At 36.9% G+C, this 24,822-nt stretch overlaps 1 protein-coding gene across 1 annotated transcript; it reads left to right on the top strand.

The window, feature by feature from the left end:
* Positions 1–1,658: 1,658 nt before the first annotated feature.
* Positions 1,659–8,124, top strand: LOC145141846 (pleiotropic drug resistance protein 1-like). The gene is made up of 20 exons (XM_079074748.1): positions 1,659–2,139; positions 2,280–2,400; positions 2,492–2,580; positions 2,695–2,779; positions 2,858–3,017; positions 3,111–3,187; positions 3,265–3,318; positions 3,400–3,792; positions 3,878–4,159; positions 4,454–4,770; positions 4,853–5,013; positions 5,096–5,199; positions 5,283–5,433; positions 5,524–5,699; positions 5,794–6,126; positions 6,209–6,499; positions 6,598–7,043; positions 7,120–7,291; positions 7,383–7,637; positions 7,731–8,124. The coding sequence occupies exons 1-20, from the start codon at positions 1,769–1,771 to the stop codon at positions 7,986–7,988; spliced, it is 4,296 nt and encodes a 1,431-aa protein (XP_078930874.1). The 5' UTR covers positions 1,659–1,768; the 3' UTR covers positions 7,989–8,124.
* The last annotated feature ends 16,698 nt before the right edge of the window (positions 8,125–24,822 follow it).

Raw genomic sequence — 24,822 nt, 5'->3', positions numbered from 1 at the left:
AATATTAAATAAACTTATTTCGTCTTTTTCTCCTCTAAAAATTAATTATTTCAAATCGCACAATGACCGTCATCGTGCAAGTGACGAACCAAGACATTCTACTCGGTTGATGTTATTCGATACTGTACACTTTAAACCGGAGGTCCGGCCCGTACCTTCACACAGATGACAGATTGACAGAGACAGAAAACCTAAGTGTATACACAGTACATCCAAACAAGAAGGAAGGCAGAGTTTTGGTGTCAACCGGCGATTATGGAGTTTTGTCATCCTCGGAGGAGGGTGCATCTGCATCAGATTGTGAATATGATGGCAGACTTCACCGGAATTGCGGTTTTGGAGGCCGTGACTTCTTGTAACCTACACGGCACTTATTCACTCCGGCAAAAAAAAAATGCACGGCCCCCGTCTTCAATCTGCATCAGAAATTGCAGAGGAAGGGGAATGCGACACAATTGCTAAAGGAAGGACGATGAATTCATAATCTTCCTTAGAAGACATCAACGCATGGTCGGTGGAGAAACGATGTCGATGCTCTAATAATTCGTCTGCAGGTAACATCGCAATTTTAGTTATATTTGGATCGAATTGCAATTTCGTTCCATATGAATGTTTTTGAATTACTAACTTAAGTTTGGGGGGATAATCTAGAAGGCGAGGCGCTGTTGTTTGAATGAAGAGGAAAGAAGAACATTCATCTTACTTGTTAATCTTCCTAGTTTGGTGGGGTAGACTTTTCATGGCTGCTTTTTCTAGAGAGTCTACCTTCTTTTAGGCTATGTTTGAATGAGAGTCTACCTATTCCAAGCCTAATTGCTACGTTTCTTAGAGATTTAAACAAACAATTTTTTTTTTTGCCGGACATCGCTACACACACTATTGCCTCGCTACAGGCATCGTAGCGACCCATCACAGCCACGCTACGCTATTCGCTATAGCGAGTGTAGCGATCGCTATTAACAACCTTGAACTATAGTCAGCTACTATATTAGGGCTGTAAACGAACCGAACGAACATGAACAAAGGCTTGTTCATGTTCGTTCATTTAAGTTAGCCGAGCAATCGAGGAACACGAACGGATAAACGAACAGAGTTTTCTTGTTCATGTTCGTTCGTTTAACAAATTGCCTTGTTCATGTTCGTTCGTTTATGTTCGTGAACATGCTAAACGAACATAAACGAACGAACATACACGAACAAAGATAAACAAATACAATTGAACATATATGAACATAAACGAACTATAATATAGTAATGTAATAAAAAAACAATTGAAAATATATGAACATAAAAAAACTTAAACGAACGAACATAAACGAACGTAAACGAACAACATAAACGAACGTAAATGAACGAACGAGACCATTGTTCATGTTCGTTCGTTTAAATAAACGAACATAAATGAACTTCCCACCGAACAGTTCATGAACGGTTCGCCGAACGTTCAGTTCGTTTACAACCCTAACTATATATATTAAAATGATTTTTTTTCAACAAATTCTACAGTTCTAGAGAAAGATATTTATATATATTCAATTCAGTTAAATACACTTGCATGAATAGTAGCCTCAAGACCAGTCAACCATCTCCTAAGACGAAATACACTAGTATTCTCATAATTAACAAACTCTATAAAAAGGGATAGAGAGAAATTAGGTTTTATGCTTGATTGGATAAAGATTCTCAGTTTACAACTTCTTGGGACTTGGCTAAAAAACGAAGGTGTTTGTTTATCAGAGTTAACTGGTTTTTTTTGTTAAACAAAAAAATGCATGGTGGTGATATATATAAAGCTAGTAGTAGTATACGGTTAGGGAGTTTAAGGGCACCAAGTGGAAGAACACCAAGTTTAAGATCTGGAAGTACTTCTGTATGGAGGAATTCTGGCAATGATGTGTTTTCAAAATCTTCTCGTGAAGAAGATGATGAAGAGGCTCTTAAATGGGCTTCACTTGAGAAGCTACCAACTTTTGATCGATTAAGGAAAGGTTTGCTGTTTGGATCAAAAGGACCTTCCAATGAAGTTGATGTCACTGATCTTGGATTTGAACAGAGACAACATTTGGTTGATAGACTTGTGAAGGTGGCTGATGAAGATAATGAGAAATTCTTGTTGAAGCTCAGAAATAGAATTGACAGGTTCATTTTTCAACTCTTTCAATGGATTAGCATGTTATGTTTTTTTTCATTTTTTGTATTTAACAAAGTATGATACTTGGTTAACAATGATCCCAGCTTAGAAATCTATTCAATCATATACTAATTTGGAAATGTTACAGGGTTGGGATTGATTTGCCTACAATTGAAGTCAGATTTGAACATCTGACTGTGGAAGCAGATGTCAATACAGGAGGCAGAGCTTTGCCTAGTTTTATAAATTTCCACATTGATATTTTTGAGGTAAGCAATACAAGAATTTCTTTTTCATTCTGTTTTTTTTTTAATATTAATACCAAGGGTTAAAATATTCATTCATGTTCATGTTATATAGGGGTTATTGAACTTGTTCCATCTACTTCCAAATTCGAAGAAGCATATAACCATCCTTGATGATGTTAGTGGTGTTGTTAAACCTAGCAGGTGGGATTATAAAGAACATGAATAACATATCAATATAACTAGATTATGATTTTCTTTCATTGGTAACAAAATTCAGTTATTGTACTCAAAGATTTCATGCAAATGTGTTTGTAGAATGACATTACTACTGGGCCCTCCAAGTTCTGGGAAGACAACATTGTTGTTGGCCTTGGCAGGTCAGCTTGCAAAGGAAGTTAAGGTAATTTTCATCATTCATAAGTGACTCTGGTTATTCAAGTCTTGTATCAAACCCTAAATTTAAATTTTCTAAATGTAGAGCTCGGGGAAGGTGACATATAATGGCCATGAGTTGCATGAGTTTGTACCCGAAAGAACATCTGCTTATATCAGTCAAAATGATGTCCATATTGGGGAAATGACAGTTAGAGAAACCTTGGCTTTCTCTGCACGATGCCAAGGAGTTGGGTCACATTATGGTTAGTTTCATCAACAATGGTGTTAAAATATATAAAAAGAAACCGTTTTGACAATTGGTTTGATTAATAATTGTTTTCTTGTATGAATTACAGAGATGTTGGCAGAGTTGTCAAGAAGGGAGAAAGACGCAAATATTAAACCCGATCCTGACATCGATATCTTCATGAAGGTAAATAACGTGTTTCCAAGAACGTCTTTAAATCGAGAACATTATCGAAATCTTAGGAATGTTGTTTTATCATTTAGGCTGCTGCAACAGCTGGACAAGAAGCTAGTGTGGTCACAGATTATACTCTCAAGGTATAATAATTATATAATTACATATAGGAAATGAGAAAGAAAACGAGTTAAGGTCTGATATGAATTTTTTAATGATTACAGTTATTGGGGTTGGACATTTGTGCTGATACGATGGTTGGGGATCAAATGGTAAGGGGTATTTCCGGTGGCCAAAAGAAACGTGTGACAACAGGTGAAATGATTGTGGGACCATCAAAGGTTCTTCTCATGGACGAGATATCTACCGGTTTGGATAGTTCTACAACTTTCCAAATCGTGAAATCTCTTAAGCAGATGCTACACATTCTAGAAGGAACAGCCGTCATTTCTCTCCTTCAGCCGGCACCCGAAACATATGACTTGTTCGATGACATCATCCTCCTGACTGATGGGAAGATCGTGTATCAAGGCCCACGTGAACATGTGCTCGAGTTTTTCGAATCTTTGGGATTCAAATGCCCCGAGAGGAAAGGGGTTGCTGATTTCTTGCAGGAAGTAAGCACACCCGAATTCTGATAATTTTAATTATAACCATGATGATCTTTTGTATTCAGTAATTATTAACAAATTTGGTTTACAGGTGACATCAAAGAAAGATCAAAAGCAATACTGGATGAGAAGAGAGCAGCCTTATAGGTTTGTGACAGCTAAAGAATTTGCTGAGGCATACGAATCGTTTCATGTTGGAAGGAAAATGAGAGAAGATATTACGACGGCTTATGACAAAACAAAAAGCCACCCTGCTGCGCTTACAACCGAAAAATACGGTTTAAATAAAAAGGAGCTCTTGAAGGCTTGTGTCGATAGAGAAATATTGCTCATGAAGAGAAATTCTTTCATTTATATCTTCAAGTTATTCCAAGTGAGTCTAGTATTTTGCTAAAAAAACATCTTTTTGGCCCTGTTTGTTCCATATGATAGTATAAACGGCCTTATGATGCTTTTCGCATGCATTGGACTGGGATCACATAGGACAAATAATTAAAATCTTTTGTCCCACCAACAAATGTGACCCATGCAATAGGACAAAAAACAGTCACTCGTTTGTGTGAAAGATGGAAATACTTTTCACATCCTCAGCATCAAAAACAGCCTTAAAAAGTTTGTCTAGTGCTTAAATTTTTAACAAACTTTATGATGTTTTGCTTTGTTTCAGCTTCTTGTGTTGTCGTTCATCACTTTGACTCTGTTTTTCCGAACCGAGATGCATAGACGTACTACTGAAGATGGGGGGATATATGTTGGTGCTCTTTTCTTTGGTATTATTATGATCACGTTTAACGGGATGTCTGAAATATCAATGACAATTGCAAAGCTTCCCGTATACTACAAACAAAGGGACTACCTATTTTACCCTTCGTGGTCTTATGCTCTACCCGCCTGGGTCGTCAAGATTCCCATTTCTTTTATCGAAGCTGCTCTTTGGACAATTCTCACATATTATGTAGTGGGGTTTGATCCTAATATCGCAAGGTAAGTAACTACATTTAAAAAATACCAATTAGATATTGCAAAATCATATTTTCTGATTTGCATATGCTTGCTTAATTTGCAGATTCTTCAAGCAGTACCTTATTCTGTTGCTTGTTAACCAGATGTCTTCTGGATTGTTTCGGTTCATTGGAGCATTGGGTCGAAATATGATTGTGGCAAACACATTTGGTTCATTCGCGCTACTTTTAATCGTTGCTTTGGGTGGCTTTGTTATTGTTAGAGGTAATAATTACTTAACAAATGCACCGAAATGACCATTGATCTGCTTATTATTGTCAACTAACATGTTTTTCTGTTTTTGAAGAGGATGTAAAGAAATGGTGGTTGTGGGGTTACTGGTCATCCCCACTGATGTACGCCATGAACGGAATTGTTGTGAACGAATTTCTTGGGCATCAATGGAAAGCGGTAAGTCAAGGAAATATGATTTGTATGTGTTAAATATGGATGTATCATTAGGCTTATTTTTATAAATGTTTTTGGTGTTATAGCCATTGAATGGCACCACATTAGGAAAAACTATTATCACATCTGGAGGGTTCTATGCGGAAGCTTATTGGTACTGGATTTCAATTGCGGCCTTGCTGGGATTCATTCTTGTCTTGAACTTGTGTTTTGCTTTGTCTCTGGCTATCCTTGGCCGTGAGTATCTCCATTTTTGATTTTCCATTTTCAGAGAGTACTATTTATAATAAAAATGCTTCATTTTGTAACATTTTTTAAACCCTGCAGCATTCGGGAAAAGTCAGTCAAATGCAGCACATGCTGATAATGACACAGAAGTTGAATTGTCAGCCATGACAACAGGAGATGATGCCACGCAGACCAAGAAGAAAGGAATGATCCTTCCATTTGAACCACATTCAATGACCTTTAATGATGTCAAATACTCTGTTGATATGCCACAGGTAATTAATTAACTTCGAGATAAACAGAAACTATGCAAGCAAAGAGTCCCAATCTGTTCAAGTGTGATTCATATGATGATGATAAATGTTGTAGGAAATGAAAGAGCAAGGGGTGAGTGAAGACAGATTACTGCTACTTAAAGGAGTGAGTGGAGCTTTCCGACCTGGTGTTCTTACAGCTCTCATGGGAGTCAGTGGTGCTGGAAAAACAACTCTGATGGATGTTTTGGCTGGAAGAAAAACCGGTGGTTATATTGAAGGTGACGTTAGGATTTCCGGGTATCCAAAGAAACAAGAAACTTTTGCCCGAATTTCTGGTTACTGTGAGCAAAACGACATCCACTCGCCTCAAGTTACTGTTTACGAGTCTTTGCTTTATTCTGCCTGGCTAAGGCTGGCTACAGATGTTGACGAGCAAACCCGAAAGGTTCGTGTACATCACAATATTGGTCTTGACATCTAAAGATTCGTTTTTGTTTACATATGGCAAAATTTGATGTTGTTCACAGAGTTTTGTTGATGAGGTTATGGATCTGGTGGAGCTGAACCCATTAAGAGACGCGTTAGTTGGGTTGCCAGGTGTCAATGGGCTATCAACTGAACAAAGAAAGCGGTTGACTATTGCTGTTGAGCTTGTAGCCAATCCGTCTATAATCTTCATGGATGAGCCAACTTCAGGACTTGATGCTCGAGCTGCTGCTATTGTCATGAGAACCGTTAGGAACACTGTGGACACAGGAAGAACAGTCGTCTGCACCATTCATCAACCCAGCATTGACATCTTTGAAGCTTTTGATGAGGTAACAAAGAAAGTCATGTGCACATAATTGGCTATTACAAAATGATTAGTATTTGCGTATTTGTTCAGTGATTAATAAACCAATCGGTTTAATTGCAGTTGTTCTTAATGAAACGAGGAGGACAAGAATTATACGTAGGACCCGTGGGTCGCCATTCTTGTGAGTTGATCAAGTATTTTGAGGATATTAATGGGATAAGTAAGATAAAAGACGGATATAACCCTGCGACATGGATGTTGGAGGTGAGTGCTTCAGCACAAGAAATGGCTTTAGGGGTCGATTTCACCGAAATCTACCAGAACTCGGATCTTTACAGGAGAAACAAAGCACTTATCGCTGAATTAAGCGTCCCACGTCCCGGAACAAACGATCTGTATTTCCCGACACAATACTCGCAGTCATTCCTTGTTCAATGTATGGCTTGTTTATGGAAACAACGTTGGTCCTACTGGAGAAACCCTCCTTACACTGCTGTCCGTTTTGCCTTCACCACCTTCATCGCCGTCATGTTCGGTACCATGTTCTGGGATCTCGGTAGCAAAAAGTAAAACCCTAATTCCCTAAACTTGTGAAATTAATCCGATCTTTCGTTGTACTAATCTTGATCAAATCATATTCAGGAACACCCAAAGGGAGTTAACTAACGCAATAGGTTCAATTTATGCGGCAACCCTCTTCCTGGCTATCCAAAACGCATCGGCGGTGCAACCAGTTGTAGATATCGAACGCACTGTATTTTACAGAGAACGAGCTGCCGGAATGTATTCTGCTTTGCCATACGCCTTTGCTCAGGTACGTACTAAATCTAACATCATTACACATACAATTCTTCTTTACAGAGACTTAAGATCCAGATATTCTTACATTCTTACAATTTTTGCAGGTTCTGGTTGAAATCCCATACGTTTTCGCACAAAGCGCAGTGTATAGTATTATAGTGTACGCCATGATTGGGTTCGACTGGACAGCAGCCAAGTTCTTCTGGTACTTGTTCTTCCAGTTCTGCTCTTTACTCTACATGACATATTACGGTATGATGACCGTCGCCATTACGCCAAACGCCAACATCGCTGCCATCATCGCTGCCTCGTTTTACGGACTCTTCAACGTCTTTTCAGGATTCATCATTCCAAGACCCGTAAGCTACTCATTGTTGTTTACATTCGTTGTAACTCTTCAATAATTGCATTTGCACCTTCTGATATAATTCGATCTTTTGTCGTTTTTACAGAGGATTCCGGTGTGGTGGAGATGGTACTATTGGGGGAACCCATTGGCCTGGACCCTCTACGGAATGGTTGTATCTCAGTTTGGGGACTTCGACGACAGGCTTACGAGTGGTGAGACAGTGAAAGGTTACTTGCGTCGGTATTTTGGTTACAAGCATGATTTCCTGCCCGCCATCGCCGGAGTGCATATTGGACTGGTTCTGTTTTTCGGGTTCATCTTTGCCTACTGCATTAGAGCCTTCAATTTCCAGAAAAGATAAAAAGATAAGCAAACTTTTCGATAAACAATCTTGTACGACATCATTTTTAATTATTTTTTTTAGTTGTAAACAAACTGTGTGAGACAAAATCTTGTGTCAAATTATTGTAAAAGGTATGTATTATAAGTTTGTTACATGTTCCAAAGAAGTATTATATATATATACTAGATTATGACCCGCGAAGAACATATAAAAATATACATATAAAGGTATAAAAAAATTGGCACTATAAAAAAATAAAGTAACAGAAACAGATTTAGTATTATTGGTAACATTGAAATTTCTGAAAAAAAAAAAACAATGAAACACCTGAATATCTATAATCGTTGAAGGATCCTTTTGTAAACATAATTTTTTGTTTTATTAGTTGGACGACCTTCCTTGTCATATATGAGTACTTTCAATCCTTTTTCACTTGTGACACGAGAAACAAAAAACATATAACTGACAATGAGTGAAGACGAGCCTACGCAAGTATAATCCAACATTTGATAATTATTGTCATTGACTTTTGTTAATGGCCATAACAAAAAAAACAACTATGGGGAATTGCCTCCGCTAAAAACGGAATGAGATTCTTTTATTAGACGGAGTTAACTTCATACAAGGTATATAAGTAGTCTCGTTGAAGAATCTAGCTTATATGATTCAGGCTTCAATGACGTGTCTTCCAATCCTAACAATATGTAACCTAGTACCATTGCATAGTCCTTTGTTTGTTCGATATTACGAAGTAACATGACCGGAATACCTATTTTCAGTGTAAGTTTATGGTTGGAAATTCTAGACGCCTTAAAACCATTCAACACAACTGAAGAGTAGATTGATTCCTCAAAAAAAAAAATCTGGTAACTCTATCTCACATAAAGAGTTTGAACTCATATATGTTTTCCCTTCATCTTTCATTAATCCTAAAATGTAGTCATTGGTAGCATCGAATTCTTCATTTGTAGGTACCAAAATAGCTTTATCTTGAAAATATGATGGATCATCAAGATGGTTTTCAAATGATGGATAAATGGTGGATACAATTGAATGAATATGGTCACCTGTAGAGCGAACAACATCTTTTGGAAATTCAACTTCAACTTCACCATCATTAGGGCCACCAGTATTACCTTCACTAATTTTAAGAATCCACTCATCAAATGCTTTTGTCTCATCCAAATCATTAGTTAGACAACCAAACTAAAGCTTCATGTTTACGGTTAAACGTAAAACTTTACATTCACGCCATAATTCAACAGGGGAAGCTAAACAATTTACGATATACCTAAATAATCGAATGCATATCAACTCGATAACATTAATTGAAAATGTTCAAGGTTTAACGTTGGAAGTTTGATGTACAATTTAGGAATTGATTTTAGATTTACTACAGTTCAAAGTTCATTGTCTGTTTTGGATGATTACTCAAATTACATTGCTAATCTCAGTGGGGGTCACTAATATGGTTGATGGTCTGATCTTGGTCGACGTGATGTGTTCTTCCCAATCATGAAATCAATGTGGATAGTCCGCAGACCATGTGTTGAGTAACACCTAAGTGAAGCGTTTTAACACATTTCGAACAACATAAATCCATTAACTTGCATGGGATAGTTGGGTAGGGCCAATCAACTATTACAAGAAGACCTTATTATAGTAACTTAAGAACATTAGGTTTTGAATATGCAACATTGTTTTGTATATTGATCACATTCTTTCTGGTAAAAAAAGCATTCAAATGTTTCCTGGTAATGATCATTAGAAAGTACAAAACATGTCAAATAACATTTTAGCTTCATTACATCTCGAAGTTATTTCATTTGCTATTTTGAGAGCATCTAAATGGTGTGTAAGCTACTAAAATGAATAAAGATTTTGAATAAATTGGGTTAGTCAAAACTGCGTTTTTCTTTTTCTTGTTCGGGTTGTCATATCAGGATTTTATCATTTTCCAAAAGGATTTCTCCACATATGTTCATCAAGGTAGGCATTTAAGTAATCTACATGCAGTTAAAGAATTCCAAAAAAAAATATTTTTTAAAAGTACGATGCTATTAATGAATTTTTTTTGCAAAGTTCAACGCTATTAATGAAATTGGCTTCCAGAACACTGTCCTACAAATGAACTTCAATGTTGGAAAACATGAAACGTTTCAATATCATCTAAAAATATTCCAAAATAATATTTTTTTTAAAGTACAGTGTCGTTAATGAACTTTTTTTTTTTTTGCAAATTTCAATACTAAAAACAAATTTTCCCTAGAAAATTGTCATATTAATGACCTACTAATTAACATTTAAATTTATATATTACATAAATGGTTCGCTTGTGAACAAAAATACATAAATGGTCCATATTTGAAATGTTTTTTTTACATAAATGGTTTATATGCGAAAGAAAATGAAAATGTACTTTCCATTAACAAAATGTTTTCAAAAAAAATCCTATTAATGAGCTCTAATGTACATAAAAATAAATTTTTTCTAGATTAGCCAAAAAGAATACAAAAAAGTCCTTTTTTGAAACTACGATGCTATTAATGAAATTTTTTGCAAAATTTAACGCTATTAATGAATATTTTTTTTTCCAGAAGACAATCCTTTAAATGATCTTCAATATACAAAAATGTAACTTTCCATATCAACTAAAAATAATCCAAAAAAAGTCATTTTTTAAGAGTACGATGCTATATATGAACTTTTTTTTTTCAAAGTTCAATACTAAAAACAATTTTTTCCAGAAAATGTCATAATATAAGGTTAAAAGAGCATATTGTAAAATTCTTATCGATCTATATGAGCAAGAATTAAACATTTCCATCAATACCCAAAAAGGTATATAAATCATGCCTCATTCTGTAATTAATTCCAACGCCCCACAATGTGGAATCCTCTCAGTGGCAGCATTCCAGAACTCAAACCACATTGGATAATCAATATGAAGAGAAGTTGCAATAAAAAATAATAATTGTCACCATCTTACAAATATTATAGATTATTGGGGTGTTAGATAGCGTAATAACTTGCCAACAAAAAAAATACCAACACCTTGTAGACATCACCTTTACAACATTTAATAAATATACAAAAAATGTCACACCCCCAAACCAAGGATGGCGGAAACGTCCGGGGGTGGAGGACTTCATGTATAGTATCACAACAACGAGTATAATAGTGCTCAAAGTAAATACAACCATCATAAATATAATTGAAAAAGTTATACAATAGTATGTGTTTACATGTTTCCAATCAATTACATTTATGATGATAAAAATGAAATGTTTGACGATTTAACGTCCCATCCTCAAAAGCGGTTGATTTCCTGTTTCACTGAATTCCTGAGAATACAAGTAGTTTGAAAAAGCGTCAACAATTAAGTTGGTGAGTTCATAAGCGTTTTATTTGAGAAAGAAGCCGTAATCCTTGTAAAAAGCGATAGAGTATGATTTCAGAAAATTCAATATTTTCTTTATTAAACGCGAAATGAACTCTCCTATGTTATGCAATAATGTACCCTAGAAAGACCTGTAGATTCCTTCTATAATCACCCAGTGTATATAAGTTATATAAAATTTAAGTTAAATAAACTGTCGAATATAATGGGTCTGCCTTAGGTCCACAACCAAACAAGGAACAGGAAGTAAGGCGGGCCCACCAATTCTAGGTCGATTGCGACTAAATTCATATATAACTCTAACATGCACACTTAGAAAATTATAGATGAAGTCTAACAATTTTAGATGAAACGTAGTTTTGATAGAAATATGTTTCCAAAGAAAATCCAATATTTTCCTTATAAAAGTCACGTAGTCTTAAATGTCAAGACCGAGAATATGTGTGTGTTTTGTACTTATAATGTTCATAATGGTAATGTGTTTCCAAAGAAAATCCAATATTTTCCTTATAAAAAGTCATGTAGTCTTAAATGTCAAGACCGAAATGTACAAGTATTTTTCCATACTTAAAGTAATTCATGCAAGTTTAAATCGGCATAAACTCGTTTAATTTAAAAGTAAAACCCCTTTTCAAAGTAGAATTTTTCCTGTAAACTTGAAAGATTGCTAACTTCCTATGTGAGTCGTTATAACCATACTACGACAGGATAACCTGCTGCGACGTTCTTCAGGCGTCGGAAACGAAATGACATTTGTCACCCCCGATCGGCCGATCGGACTTATGCAAGCAGCATGGGTGTGGGTTGTCAATCCCAATATAGATCTATACACAATTATCACGCTCTCCCTACAAGAGACTCTGGTTATAACTAATTCAGGATTTTTAACCAGTACTCAAAGAGTACAATGAAGACGTGTCTCACAACTTACGTTAACTAGTTTACATATAGTTTGAGTATTAAACCCCTTCCGTGGTGGAAGTGAAATCACCTTTTATGAAAATACATTTGTGATATGAATCCATAAACTATTACTATTATAGTTTATCAAGTAGTATATGAAAAGCCCATTTGTTTTGAGAGCAAAACCTTTTTCCATGCATCATGCTTTTATCGAAAATTCATAAACTATACTTAATGTAGTTTATTATATGTGTTCGAAATGAATGGAGGAAAAACCTTAACATGAATGACTAATTTCTGTTTATGATGGTAAACTAACAAGAATGCATCCAAACATTGAGAAACTTATCGTTATGCACTTTGCTCAACATACTACAAAGTGTTGTTAATATGGTAAACTATGTAACTAGTTTTTATCCATTCTGCACTGTTTTGGAAACATCATAGAAAAATCATACGAAGTCGAAAACTAAATCCGTAAACTCTGAGAGTTTAGAAAATGTGTCTAGTTTATTCATAATTTTTATTATGATTTTTTAGAATTCTCTAACTTATGTGAAAATGTTCATAATCACAGACTGGTCCGAATTCGTTTCTGAAATGATAGGCAGTTTTGTAAAAATCACCATAAATCATAGAAAACTCGTATGGAGATGTTCAAGTAGTCATTTTAAAGGTACAAACCTGATCTACTTGCATATTTAACAGTTTTGAAAAATATTAAGTTTAAGTTGGGTAAAACAGTTCGTGAACAGGTCACAACTTTTCTGTTGTAAGCTGTCAAGTTAAGTTTTGGAATATGTTTTGGTGTTTTAACTTGTATTCCCCCCTGAAAACTAAAGAAAACTAGAAAATGTAGGGGTATGAACTCACCTTATGTGATTCCTTGAAGGATGGAAGGTTGAAGATGATGAGTTTCAAGTCTAGAACGCTTGATGAACACACGGAGTTTTTAGATGATCCTAAGAACGATTTCGTGTTAATATGTGTGTAGATGATCCAAGAGTGTTATGAAAACATGTAATAGCACTTGATTTAGAAGGAAATACTTACCAATAAGTGAATAAATGACCCAAGAACACCTCAAAAGTGTGGCTGAAAGTTGAGAGAAAAGAGGCTCTCTTGATGGCTTGAGAAGTGTATAAGTGTTTGATGGTGAAGCAAATGATCAAGGAAATCCCAGGCATTTCCTTATATGGAGGGTTGCTGGAGCAAGTGGCTAGGGTGAAGGGATGTTTGCATTGGTTTGTGTGATGTGGATAAGGTTGGATCAATGAGAAAGTGACACATAGGAGGCAAGTGGGCACACTTGACCCACTTGTGGTGTAGGATACTCTTCTTAAGGTAAAATAATGATCTATAATTAATAAATCCTTGAAAAATAATTAAAATAAGAGTTCTGGGGATTAAAAATGATAAAAATATGAATTTGGTGAAAAAATCCCGTCAAAAACGGGTTTAGGAAGCGAAAGTAGTCGAAAACCGGGCAATATGGACCGAACCTGCGAGGTTCGGCTCTAAGGGAGTGAGAACCGAGAGAAGGGAAAGAAGGAACCGAGAGGAGGAGTAGGGACCGAAGGTCCGAGGGTCTCGGTTCGGTCTGCTGAGCTTCGGTCCGAGATGGCTTCTGACAAGTTCGGTTCTGACAGGAGGTTTCGGTCCGAGATGGCTTCTGACAAGTTCGGTTCTGACAGGAGGTTCGGTTCCCATTAGAAGGGTTCGGCTCCTAAGAGGTTCGGCTCCTAAGAGGTTCGGTTCCTAAGAGGGGTTTCGGCCCTATTTAGCTGTTTTTCGATATAACTCACCGTTTCGAGCGGTTTTTGGCCAAGTTAAGGGTCGTGATGACTATAAAAAGTTGAGAGAGATTTGGGAGAGATTTCACATACTTAGAGAGATTTGGGAGAGATTTCACATACTTGGAGAGATTTCACATACTTAGAGAGATTTGGGAGAGATTTCACATACTTGGAGAGATTTGGGAGAGATTTAATTCTTAGCCATTATTATCGTATAATCTCGTAATGCAAGGTTCGTGAACCACGTTATACTTCGTTTATGATTGTTTTAAGTCCCAGAGAGGGTCCTTAGCCGTGTTTTGATGCGTTTAATTCCCTTGTTAGGGTTTTTACATTGTTAACACTTAGAATATCTGAAACGCTTGAATCCTTGACATACAATGCACATTCTATACATAGAATAACTTTTAGCATACAAGTACTAATTAAGTTTGACTTGTTGATTTTGACTTTGACTTTCACTTGTTGACTTTGACTTGTTGACTTTTAATTTGACGGTTGTCACATTATCCCCCCCGTTAGAAGGAATTTCGTCCCGAAATTTGCATTTTGAGTAGGACATCAAGGGTTGGGGAATAGATGTGGGTATTTTTGTTTCATTTGGTTTTCGCGTTCCCAAGTGAACTCGGGTCCTTGTTTCACGATCCAACAGGCCTTCACAACAGGGATGCGTCTTTGATTTCGTCGGGAGGTATCACAAGAGTCTCGTTAGACATACATTTCTTTAAATTTGACGCGTGGATGGTTGGATGTACATTACTAGGTTCTTGGGGCAGTCGGAGTTTGTATACTACCGGGCCAATCCTAGCAAGGATTTCGAATGGTCCGTTGTACCTTGGATTTAGTTTCCCATGTTTACCGAAACATATCATTCTTTTGAATGGAGAGGCCTTCGGTAGAACTCGGTCACCAACCCGCAATTCCGAGGGTTTGCGTCGCTTATCTGTGTAGTTCTTTTGTCGGCTTCGAGATGCTTTCAGCCTTTCTCGAATTCGTACTAAGTTATAAGTAATAACTTCCCTTCGGAGCGCTGCATAGGGCCTGCTTTAGTGTTTTCTCCTTCGATTAGATCGGTAGGGAGCATATGGGTTCGGTTTACGAGACTAGACTTATTCAGATGGTAGAACGTTCACTCGCACTCCTGGGTAGCCTTGTCCCGAAGTTCATGGTAGGACTCGTATCTGGTCCATCTATCATTAGCTTGTGCATATAGGTCGTATGTAATTAGGGTTGGTAAGACAGTTGGATGGGTGACTCTGCCCTAAGTCCACAACCAGACAAGGAACAGGAAATAGGGCGGAAACATACATCCAATGTCCGTAGAATCTTAATTATATATTATCCTCGCGTATATACTTCGTAGTGATAGACTAACCGTATCCGTCCCAAGCTTCTGTGCTTGATCTTGTCCTGTTATACGTGTGATATTCTCGAAGGGTTTACTAGGAATAATTTGAAAAGGTGCGGAAGGTATAATACTCCTCTGGTGAGTGTTTTTGGGTTTCGCAGCGAGAGATGGTCCGGAGGTCCGTGTCGGATTTGCGTTTATAAGAGACGAGGGTTTCGAGGTTAGGTGAAGGGTCTTTTCGTAGCCGTTTAATCGGGGAAGTGAGGACTATACCAATCGACATCGAATGACGTCAACAGATCTTTTTAGTAATACATGTGTTAAGTTGTATTCGTATGAATTATTCGTTAGGGAGATAGAGTATCATGTGATTCTTGTTAGTGTGTTCCGTTTTGATCGATGTTATTGTTACTGCAAATGATTCATACCACAACAGCCAGCACTGGTAGTAAGTGTGTTCTGAATATCCCCGACCGATCACTCTATGATCGATCAATATATGCAAGTCGTATGTAAATTGGTATTGATGAACCCGTTGAGTGGGTGGCTCTATCCTAATCTCACTACTAGACATGGAATAGGAGTCAGGACAGAATTATTTGCTTTAAGTCTGTAGTATTTTGATTATGATTAACCCTGATGTATATACCAAGTTATCCCAGCTCACTGGTAATGATCCTAAGATCATATATAAGTGTCTTTGATTTGATTGAACGAGAGAGTAGTTTAACTACTTTTTGATATACGGCAATTTTAGCAACATACCAATTTCATTACAAACATATGGTACTTAAACGTTTTTGTTGTTGGAAACATTACAAAAGTCCTAATAAGGTTCCTTGTTGCTCCTGCTGGTTTGGTTGTCACCTTCCTCCTGTTCCCCCGTCATTCCTCTCAGTTGGACAGTCTCTCTTGAAGTGTCCCATTTCACCGCATAGGTAGCATACTGGACTTACACTGGTGTTGATGAGTGAAGCGATGTGCTGGGTCTGGGTCCTGCAGGAACGGGCAGTATGTCCGCTCTTGTTGCAGTTTTTACAGTGCAACACCCGACAAACCCCATTGTGATGGTAGCTACACTTGATACAATTTGGAAGTGTTCCCCTATATTGTCTGACCGGTGTTTGAGCGACAGACGTTGTGGCTAGTGTCGAGGCATGAGTCGGGACTGATGTTGTAGTTACAGGGGCAGCCACGGATTGTTGTCTTTTAGCGCGTTTTTGAGATAGATTGCGCTTCTTTTTGTTCCAAAACTTTCGCTTCTTGCTCTTGGGCTTGTGGTCTGAGGCGTCTTCGTGGGTAGACACCCGCTGGTGTTCTTGACTGTTACTGCGGTTAGAATTGCCAACACCGCCTTCACCTCTGTGGGCGTTGTTAGCATTGAGTTGCGCCATGACGGCTGTCACGGCTGCCATAACCGCAGCTTGAAAAGTAGCAGAGTCTATCTGCAGGATTGTTGCATCGTTTGTAGGCTGGTTACCTCCTTGTGAAGACATAACTCTGTTTCATGGGGAGAAACGATTTCGTGAGTGGGGATGATTCTAATTATACCCTTACCATTTATATACACATATATAAATTTCGCACTTTACTGAACTATTCTTGATGTTTCTGCTAACGTTTCGGAGATGGAGTTTATGGTAGTGGGTAGAAGTAGGTTTTGTACGGCTGTTAAGTTTTACCCATCTTAGGATTATGTTTATCCAAACACACTTAGTTGAGGAGTTCTAATGAGATCCGGTGCATTAGTGCTGATATGATCGCACCCCATAGGTCTATGGAAAGACACCTTTCAACCATGAGGTTTAAAAAGGCGAGATGATAATGAGTATTGAATAAGGGTTTATACGTCAGGAGTTATCTCACTCAGTTTATCTTAGTTATGAGTGTGTCGTGTTCCAATGTTTTTGGTGTCCTTTGAAAACAATTCATAATGAGAGTCTATACATAATAAACTTATGAATTCTTAGTAGTATTGCTCCCAATGAAATAATACGCATGCCCCTTTCATTTGTATGATTTTAGTATATTTAGTTTTTAGAGAAAGGTTTTGAGCCTGATGCAGGTCCACACCACATCATTACAAGAAAAAGTTTGGACCGCAAATAATCTTTCGATTAGTGTCATTACTAACTCGCGGGGTCGGGCCTACACATGGAGGGGAGTAGCACCAACGCATACTCATAGACCTAATCTATAAGGTCTTGTGAGTAAAATAAACTCTGCTCACGACAATACCTCCCCAAATGGCGATTGCTGTTGCTGATGGCGATTCCACCCCTCGATCAATGCTTTCCGACGGGGCACAAGTTTGACGTAGTTGAAACGGTTCGCGAGAGTCCTGGCTATGTAAGGAGAGTTGCCGACCTCTGGCTCCACTTCCGACTCTTTTCCTAATCACCCACTGATATGTGTATTTTTATATATATTTTTATGCATTATATCTTAATATTTTGGCCTTTATTATTCTCTTTTAGAACTAAAAAGTACTTATAATGCTTTGAATTATGATTTGCAGCTATTCGTTGTCGATAGAGCACAAAAGAAAAGACTGAAGTGGAAATCGGGCTTAGAAGCTAAAAGAAAGGAAAAATGCTGGAGGAGCCATTTACGCCCCGCGTAATGAACTTGTATGCCAAGCGTAATGGCTAAATTAGAGTTACGCCCAGCGTAATAAAAGTGTACGCCCCGCGTAACGGCTGGCATCAGATAACTCCAATCGCGTAATAATCTTCACTACGCCCAGCGTAATCCGATCTACACCCAGCGTACGTAAGTCGGTTACAAGGGTTATAAAAGTCGACTATCAGCTAACCAGAAAGGGGGATTCGACTTCCAACCTAATTTAGTCGATAATTAACTTCTGTTAAGCCGTTTTGAGGGTCTAGAAGGCGGCCGGAAGGCCGTTAAGCTAACGGGAGCGGAGATCGGAAGGATTGGAGAGCGGATACATGTCGGTAATCATATGGGTTGTTAACGTGACCATGTTTAGCATTCCATTGTGTTACTATTATGTGTTTAGTTTCTGATTTAGGTGTAAAAACCTTTTACTTTGCGTTTATGATTGAATGAAGCTTTGATTATTAGACTAATTGCTATATTGAATTGTTTATTTATGTTTAATTTATCTTGCCAAGCTTGTTAAAAGATCCTTACGTGTTAATGATAATTATTTGCTGTTAATTATTAAGTAAATTGAGTTGTATGAACATCTGCTTGATTGCTTGTCTCTTATGATTTTGACGACCATCGAGATTATAAGTCTAGGAATAACGAATGTGAAACTAGGATTAACTTGAGAATAAGTAAGTTAATGTGTAAGCCTTGTCTGATGACCATCAACAAGAGGTTAATTGAACGACCAATTTGATTAACTATATTTACAAGTCTTGCTTGATACGAACTGAACACTAGGAAGCATGTTAGTTTAACCAACTGATCACTGTTTGAATTGACTTGTTTGCTAAAGGATTAGTTATAGTGAACGCGAATCTAATCATTTTAAGAATCGGTGAACATGAATAAATGAATTTGTGTATGCAATTGTCTATGTTTTTAAGGTGTAATTTATCTAAACCAAAGTACCTGAAGAGATTTGCTTTCCTGTTAGTTTATCGAGAGTTGTTAATTAATTATTCGTTTGAGATTTATTAAATTACTTCTTTATTCTTTTCGTGTGACCTGTAACCTATAATCAAATATTTTAAATTAATTCACCACCGTTCCCTATGATCGACACCCGACTTACCTAAGCTATACTGTAATCTGACTAGGTACACTGCCTATAAGTGCATAGTTAGTCTAAGTTTGTTAGGTTATAAATATTAAAATTAGTGGGTACTTTTGTGCACATCAAGTTTTTGGCGCCGTTGCCGGGGAACGGTTCTAAATAGTTAATTTTATTTGCTAATTGTTATCATTTTTTTTTGTTGATTAATTTTTTTTATTTAGATTAATTTTTATTTTTATTTTTATTTTTATTTATTATGTATTTTCCAAATCTCGATGCTCTTGATGCTTTTCTTGAGGAAGTAGTACAGGAAATTGAGCAAGAAGATGAGGAGTATGACTCAGATGAAGATTTGAAGAAATTTGGAAGATGGTTAGATAACATCTTGCCTAATAAACAAGAACAATTTGAGTCACAAGAGCTAAAGTTACAAGATGAAGAATTTAATCCAGAAAGAGATTTGGAGGAGCTGGAAAAGTTGTTAGCAGAGAGGTCGAACGAAGAACAAGAACAACCTGAGTTGCAGGAACCAAGCCGTGGTTTGACCATTACCACGACATGGTCCCCTGTTCTTCCGGTTTGTGTTTCGAAGCATGGGGTGACGATTCCAACTTTGGAGAAAGTTCTGAAGCGTGATCCATTTCTGATTAGTACCCGACCGGTCCCAACCCTTGTCAGAATTCTTGGGTTTTATGTATTCAAGCTCGTTTGGCCAATTTTAGAAGAAAAGAGCCAAATTTTACAAATTGGTCCAAAGAAAATATTTAATGCAACGGATGGATTATCATTGAGTTTATTGGAAATTTATTAAGTTGGGAGTCCAGCTCAAGACTCGCACAAAAAGAAGCGCTTGCGGGAGGCAACCCGTCATTAGAGTTTGCTTTTCTTTTTCTTTTTAAACTTCTAGTTTATTAAGGTAATTTAGGAATTTAATTTAGATGTTTGTTTTCCTTTTTCTATTACTTGTGTGTTGTTTTGATCTTTTCAGTTTGAAGCTTAGGATTGCATGTGAGGGTCTAGAGTCAAGGCTGACGAAGCGAGAAATCGAGTCTAGGCGAGAGAGGAAACGAAGTTTTGAGTCAAGCTATGAGTCCAATAGATAGAAGGGTTAAAGAGTGTTTATTCCCTGAAGAAAAATGAGGGAAATTATTAGTTTATATAACCCCCATACATCAGAAACGGACTTAGGCAGAATAAAATTTTTGTCACACAGCGGTCTACTCGCCGAGTGCATCTTATGGACTCGCCGAGTCCATGTGAAAATTCACGATTCTTCTGCCATTTACGCTTCAACTTGGCGAGTCTACATACTTACTCGACGAGTCGCTCATTCTTCTTACTTTTGAGCTGAAGATTTGATGACATTTGATATGGGCATTGGTTCTATTCTTTGAGGATCGTTTTCCGAGCATTTCCAAGAGTTTTTCCCTTATATTTGGAGTTTTTATAAAGACTGTACCACACGAGATTTTGACACCCAAGACATGGATGAGCTGTTCCCATGTCTAAAGTCAATTGAAGATGGAGCTGAAGAGAAGAGATATCAACCTCGCAACTACTATCCCAGGGGAGTTTGTTCCAATTCTCTCCTTATTTTTATTGTTCTTTATCATGCATAATATGCAATGGGGACATTGCATAAATTAAGTATGGGGTAGGGGTTGGTTACATTAGTTAAAAAATTTACATTAGTTAAAATTTTAGTTAAATTTTGAAATTTTTGAAATTTTCGCATAAAATTGCTAGGGCTAATTTAGATATTTTGGTAAAAACAATTAGGGATCATGCTAGTATTATATTTGATGATTCCATGAGGACCCAAATGTTTAGTTGAGCCTATATACGTTCTAGTGCATTTGTGGCCTCCTTTATTCTAGTGAAATCATGGGACAAAAACACAACCTCGCTTAGTTTGAGGATGCAATATGTTTAGCATCGTGTACCAGAAATGTATCCAGGAAAATTGTTATCATTAATCAATAAAGGTTGAAGTTGAGTGCCCCTGCTTAAGCATGTAGGTTTTGAGTGAAAAAAAAGTGAGTTACATGTTAAAAAAAAGAGAGAATTACAAAAGAAAAGTTTGAAGAATTTTTGGAGCATCAAAGTCAAATATGAAATTAGAAGATCAAAAATTCCAAGAAATTCAAAAAGTTGAAGATACCAAAAACCAAACAACAAAGTGGTGAATTCAAAGAGATCAAAGATCAAATGCCAAAGAAATGAAGAATTCCAAAGAGCTCCAATGTGGTATCATACATTGTAATTATCTAGATTATGTATGCTTGGGTTACTCAACCAAAAACACCTTGAGGTTAAGAGGTTTTCTGAGGATGGATTCGGAGGGATGCATAAAATGAGCATAGTTCGGGGTGAGTGGGCGAATGTTTATGAGGATTGTGAGTATTTAGAGTATGGGGGGTTATTAGGAAAATTTTAGACACAAATGTGCGCGTTGCGGTCTTGGCATAATGGCTGGGTTTGACTGGAGTTGTCCTATGTGATTCTAATGTGTTAAAATTCAGTTTTCCTTGGGGGCAAGCAAAAGTCAAGTGTGGGGTATTTTGATATGGGCTTATTTAGTCATAGAAATCATTCATTATCTTATTAATTATTGTTGATTTTATATCATTTTATGGACAAAAGGTACTTAATTAGCTTAATATTTCAATTTCAGAAATAAAAGACATGCTCGGGTGGAAAAGGAAGCGGAACTAGCGATTGGAAGCTTGGATCTTGGATTTTGAAGAAAGAAGGATGTTGCTGGGCAGCTTGACCCCTCGTCAGTGTTTTGGCCATATTTCATGAACCGTAAATCCGATTGACGAGATTCAAAATGTTCTGAAAACTAGACACAATTTCGGACGACTTTCATGTTTTGAGAAAATGCTAAAAACACAAGGTACTCGGCGAGTAGGGTCGACTACTCGGCGAGTCGTATCGAACTTTCGCGATTCTGGACGCGCTGACTTGCCGTGCACGGGTTTTAAGTGACGGACTCGCCGAGTAGGTCACTGGACTCGCCGAGTAGCCTCTGTTTTGTGAAAATCTATATAAAGGGACTTTCAAATCGATAACCTAGCATATAGAGGAACCCTTGGAGGCTAAGATACGATTGAAAGCGCTGGTGAAGCTCTGGAAAGTGAAGAATCAACCCTACATTCGATTTTGAGGAGAATTAAGGCAAAATCAAGTTTACTCTTTACCTAATCTCTTGTTTGAACTATGTTTTTACCAATTGATTTCGTTTTTGAGTGTTTTACTGCCTTAATCATGAGCTAAAACCTTTTAGCTTCTGTTTGGGGAGACAATGTTGAAACTATGGTTTGATTAATGGTAGGATTGATTTAATATTGGTGATTTTGTTGATTCTAGCTTGTTAAAGAACCTTATGTGTGAATGATAACTAATTTTCTGTTAATAGGAAGATAATTAAATAGTATGAACATCTTTTAATTATCAACCCCATATGTTTATGTGACCACTTTATCATATGTCTAGGACTAACGAACGTGAAACTAGAATTAATAAGAAAAATTAGGTAAATTCATGTGTGAGCTTGTTTGATGACCATCAGCAAGAGGTTAAGTAAAGGGCCAATTTAGTTAGCTATTACAAGTCTAAATTAACCCGAATAAATAATCTAGTGAATTAAATTAAATTAGACAACTGATCACTGTTTGAGTTAGTTTGTTTTCTAAGGATTATCGTAGCGAACGCAAGGCTAATCACTTGAATCGGTAGCCAATAGAAGAATTAATCCATTGCACTATTACCATAATATCAACCATAGGATCAATTGAGTTGAACTAAACAGAAGTTCCCTTCGTTTAGTTCAACTCAATTGATCCTATGGTTGATATTATGGTAATAGTGCAATGGATTAATTCTTCTATTGGCTACCGATTCAAGTGATTAGCCTTGCGTTCGCTACGATAATCCTTAGAAAACAAACTAACTCAAACAGTGATCAGTTGTCTAATTTAATTTAATTCACTAGATTATTTATTCGGGTTAATTTAGACTTGTAATAGCTAACTAAATTGGCCCTTTACTTAACCTCTTGCTGATGGTCATCAAACAAGCTCACACATGAATTTACCTAATTTTTCTTATTAATTCTAGTTTCACGTTCGTTAGTCCTAGACATATGATAAAGTGGTCACATAAACAAATGGGGTTGATAATTAAAAGATGTTCATACTATTTAATTATCTTCCTATTAACAGAAAATTAGTTATCATTCACACATAAGGTTCTTTAACAAGCTAGAATCAACAAAATCACCAATATTAAATCAATCCTACCATTAATCAAACCATAGTTTCAACATTGTCTCCCCAAACAGAAGCTAAAAGGTTTTAGCTCATGATTAAGGCAGTAAAACACTCAAAAACGAAATCAATTGGTAAAAACATAGTTCAAACAAGAGATTAGGTAAAGAGTAAACTTGATTTTGCCTTAATTCTCCTCAAAATCGAATGTAGGGTTGATTCTTCACTTTCCAGAGCTTCACCAGCGCTTTCAATCGTATCTTAGCCTCCAAGGGTTCCTCTATATGCTAGGTTATTGATTTGAAAGTCCCTTTATATAGATTTTCACAAAACAGAGGCTACTCGGCGAGTCCAGTGACCTACTCGGCGAGTCCGTCACTTAAAACCCGTGCACGGCAAGTCAGCGCGTCCAGAATCGCGAAAGTTCGATACGACTCGCCGAGTAGTCGACCCTACTCGCCGAGTACCTTGTGTTTTTAGCATTTTCTCAAAACATGAAAGTCGTCCGAAATTGTGTCTAGTTTTCAGAACATTTTGAATCTCGTCAATCGGATTTACGGTTCATGAAATATGGCCAAAACACTGACGAGGGGTCAAGCTGCCCAGCAACATCCTTCTTTCTTCAAAATCCAAGATCCAAGCTTCCAATCGCTAGTTCCGCTTCCTTTTCCACCCGAGCATGTCTTTTATTTCTGAAATTGAAATATTAAGCTAATTAAGTACCTTTTGTCCATAAAATGATATAAAATCAACAATAATTAATAAGATAATGAATGATTTCTATGACTAAATAAGCCCATATCACCCACTAACTCTCCGGGTTCGGAAAGTAGGGGTCTCATGGTAAGTAAAATCTTGCCATGATGTTCCGTGCGAGAATAGGGGTGAGGTAAGCGGCATATAATAATTATATTCCTAGATATACTTATGGGGGTTTGATCCTCCTTAGTTACTTCTATAATGACACGGTAGTACATTTCTAAGTGATATATAACTTTAGTGTATCCACTTAGTGATTGCAGACCTACTAGCAAGAATCTGTTTAGTTTTCACATAAGTTATAGTTCCACAAAATACTCCTATAGTATTTTAAATGTTATGTTTGGTTCTTAACGATTTTTTGGTATGGGTGTTGGTAAGTTGATAGACTTGTTGTCCACTATGACTATCCCCCAGCACATATTAGTCACTTCTCGGACGAATATAGTTGATCAGGCTATATTCCTCCCAGACTTGACTGCATATTCCAGGGCATATTCACATTGTACAACTCCTCTATTTTTAACTTTGTGTTGTCCTAGATATGATATTGTACTAGTATGTATGCATGCACTCATACTTTTAACAAGAAATTATTTATTTCTAAAAGTATAGTTAATTGAAAATGTTTAATCAGAAACTTTA

The sequence above is a fragment of the Lactuca virosa genome, chromosome 1 (genome assembly GCF_052849685.1).
Source record: "Lactuca virosa cultivar CGN04683 chromosome 1, Lactuca_virosa_CGN04683_v6, whole genome shotgun sequence".
Lineage (NCBI taxonomy): Eukaryota > Viridiplantae > Streptophyta > Magnoliopsida > Asterales > Asteraceae > Lactuca > Lactuca virosa.
The sequence above is the reverse complement of the archived record's forward strand: the minus strand, read 5'-3'. Positions and strand labels throughout refer to the sequence as shown.

Bases quoted from the DNA above. Each gene is read 5' to 3' on its own strand.
- LOC145141846 (XM_079074748.1), top strand. From the start codon at position 1,769: ATGCATGGTGGTGATATATATAAAGCTAGTAGTAGTATACGGTTAGGG. The intron at 7,292-7,382 runs GTACGTACTAAA...CAATTTTTGCAG, and splicing joins TGCCATACGCCTTTGCTCAG to GTTCTGGTTGAAATCCCATA. The intron at 7,638-7,730 runs GTAAGCTACTCA...TCGTTTTTACAG, and splicing joins GATTCATCATTCCAAGACCC to AGGATTCCGGTGTGGTGGAG.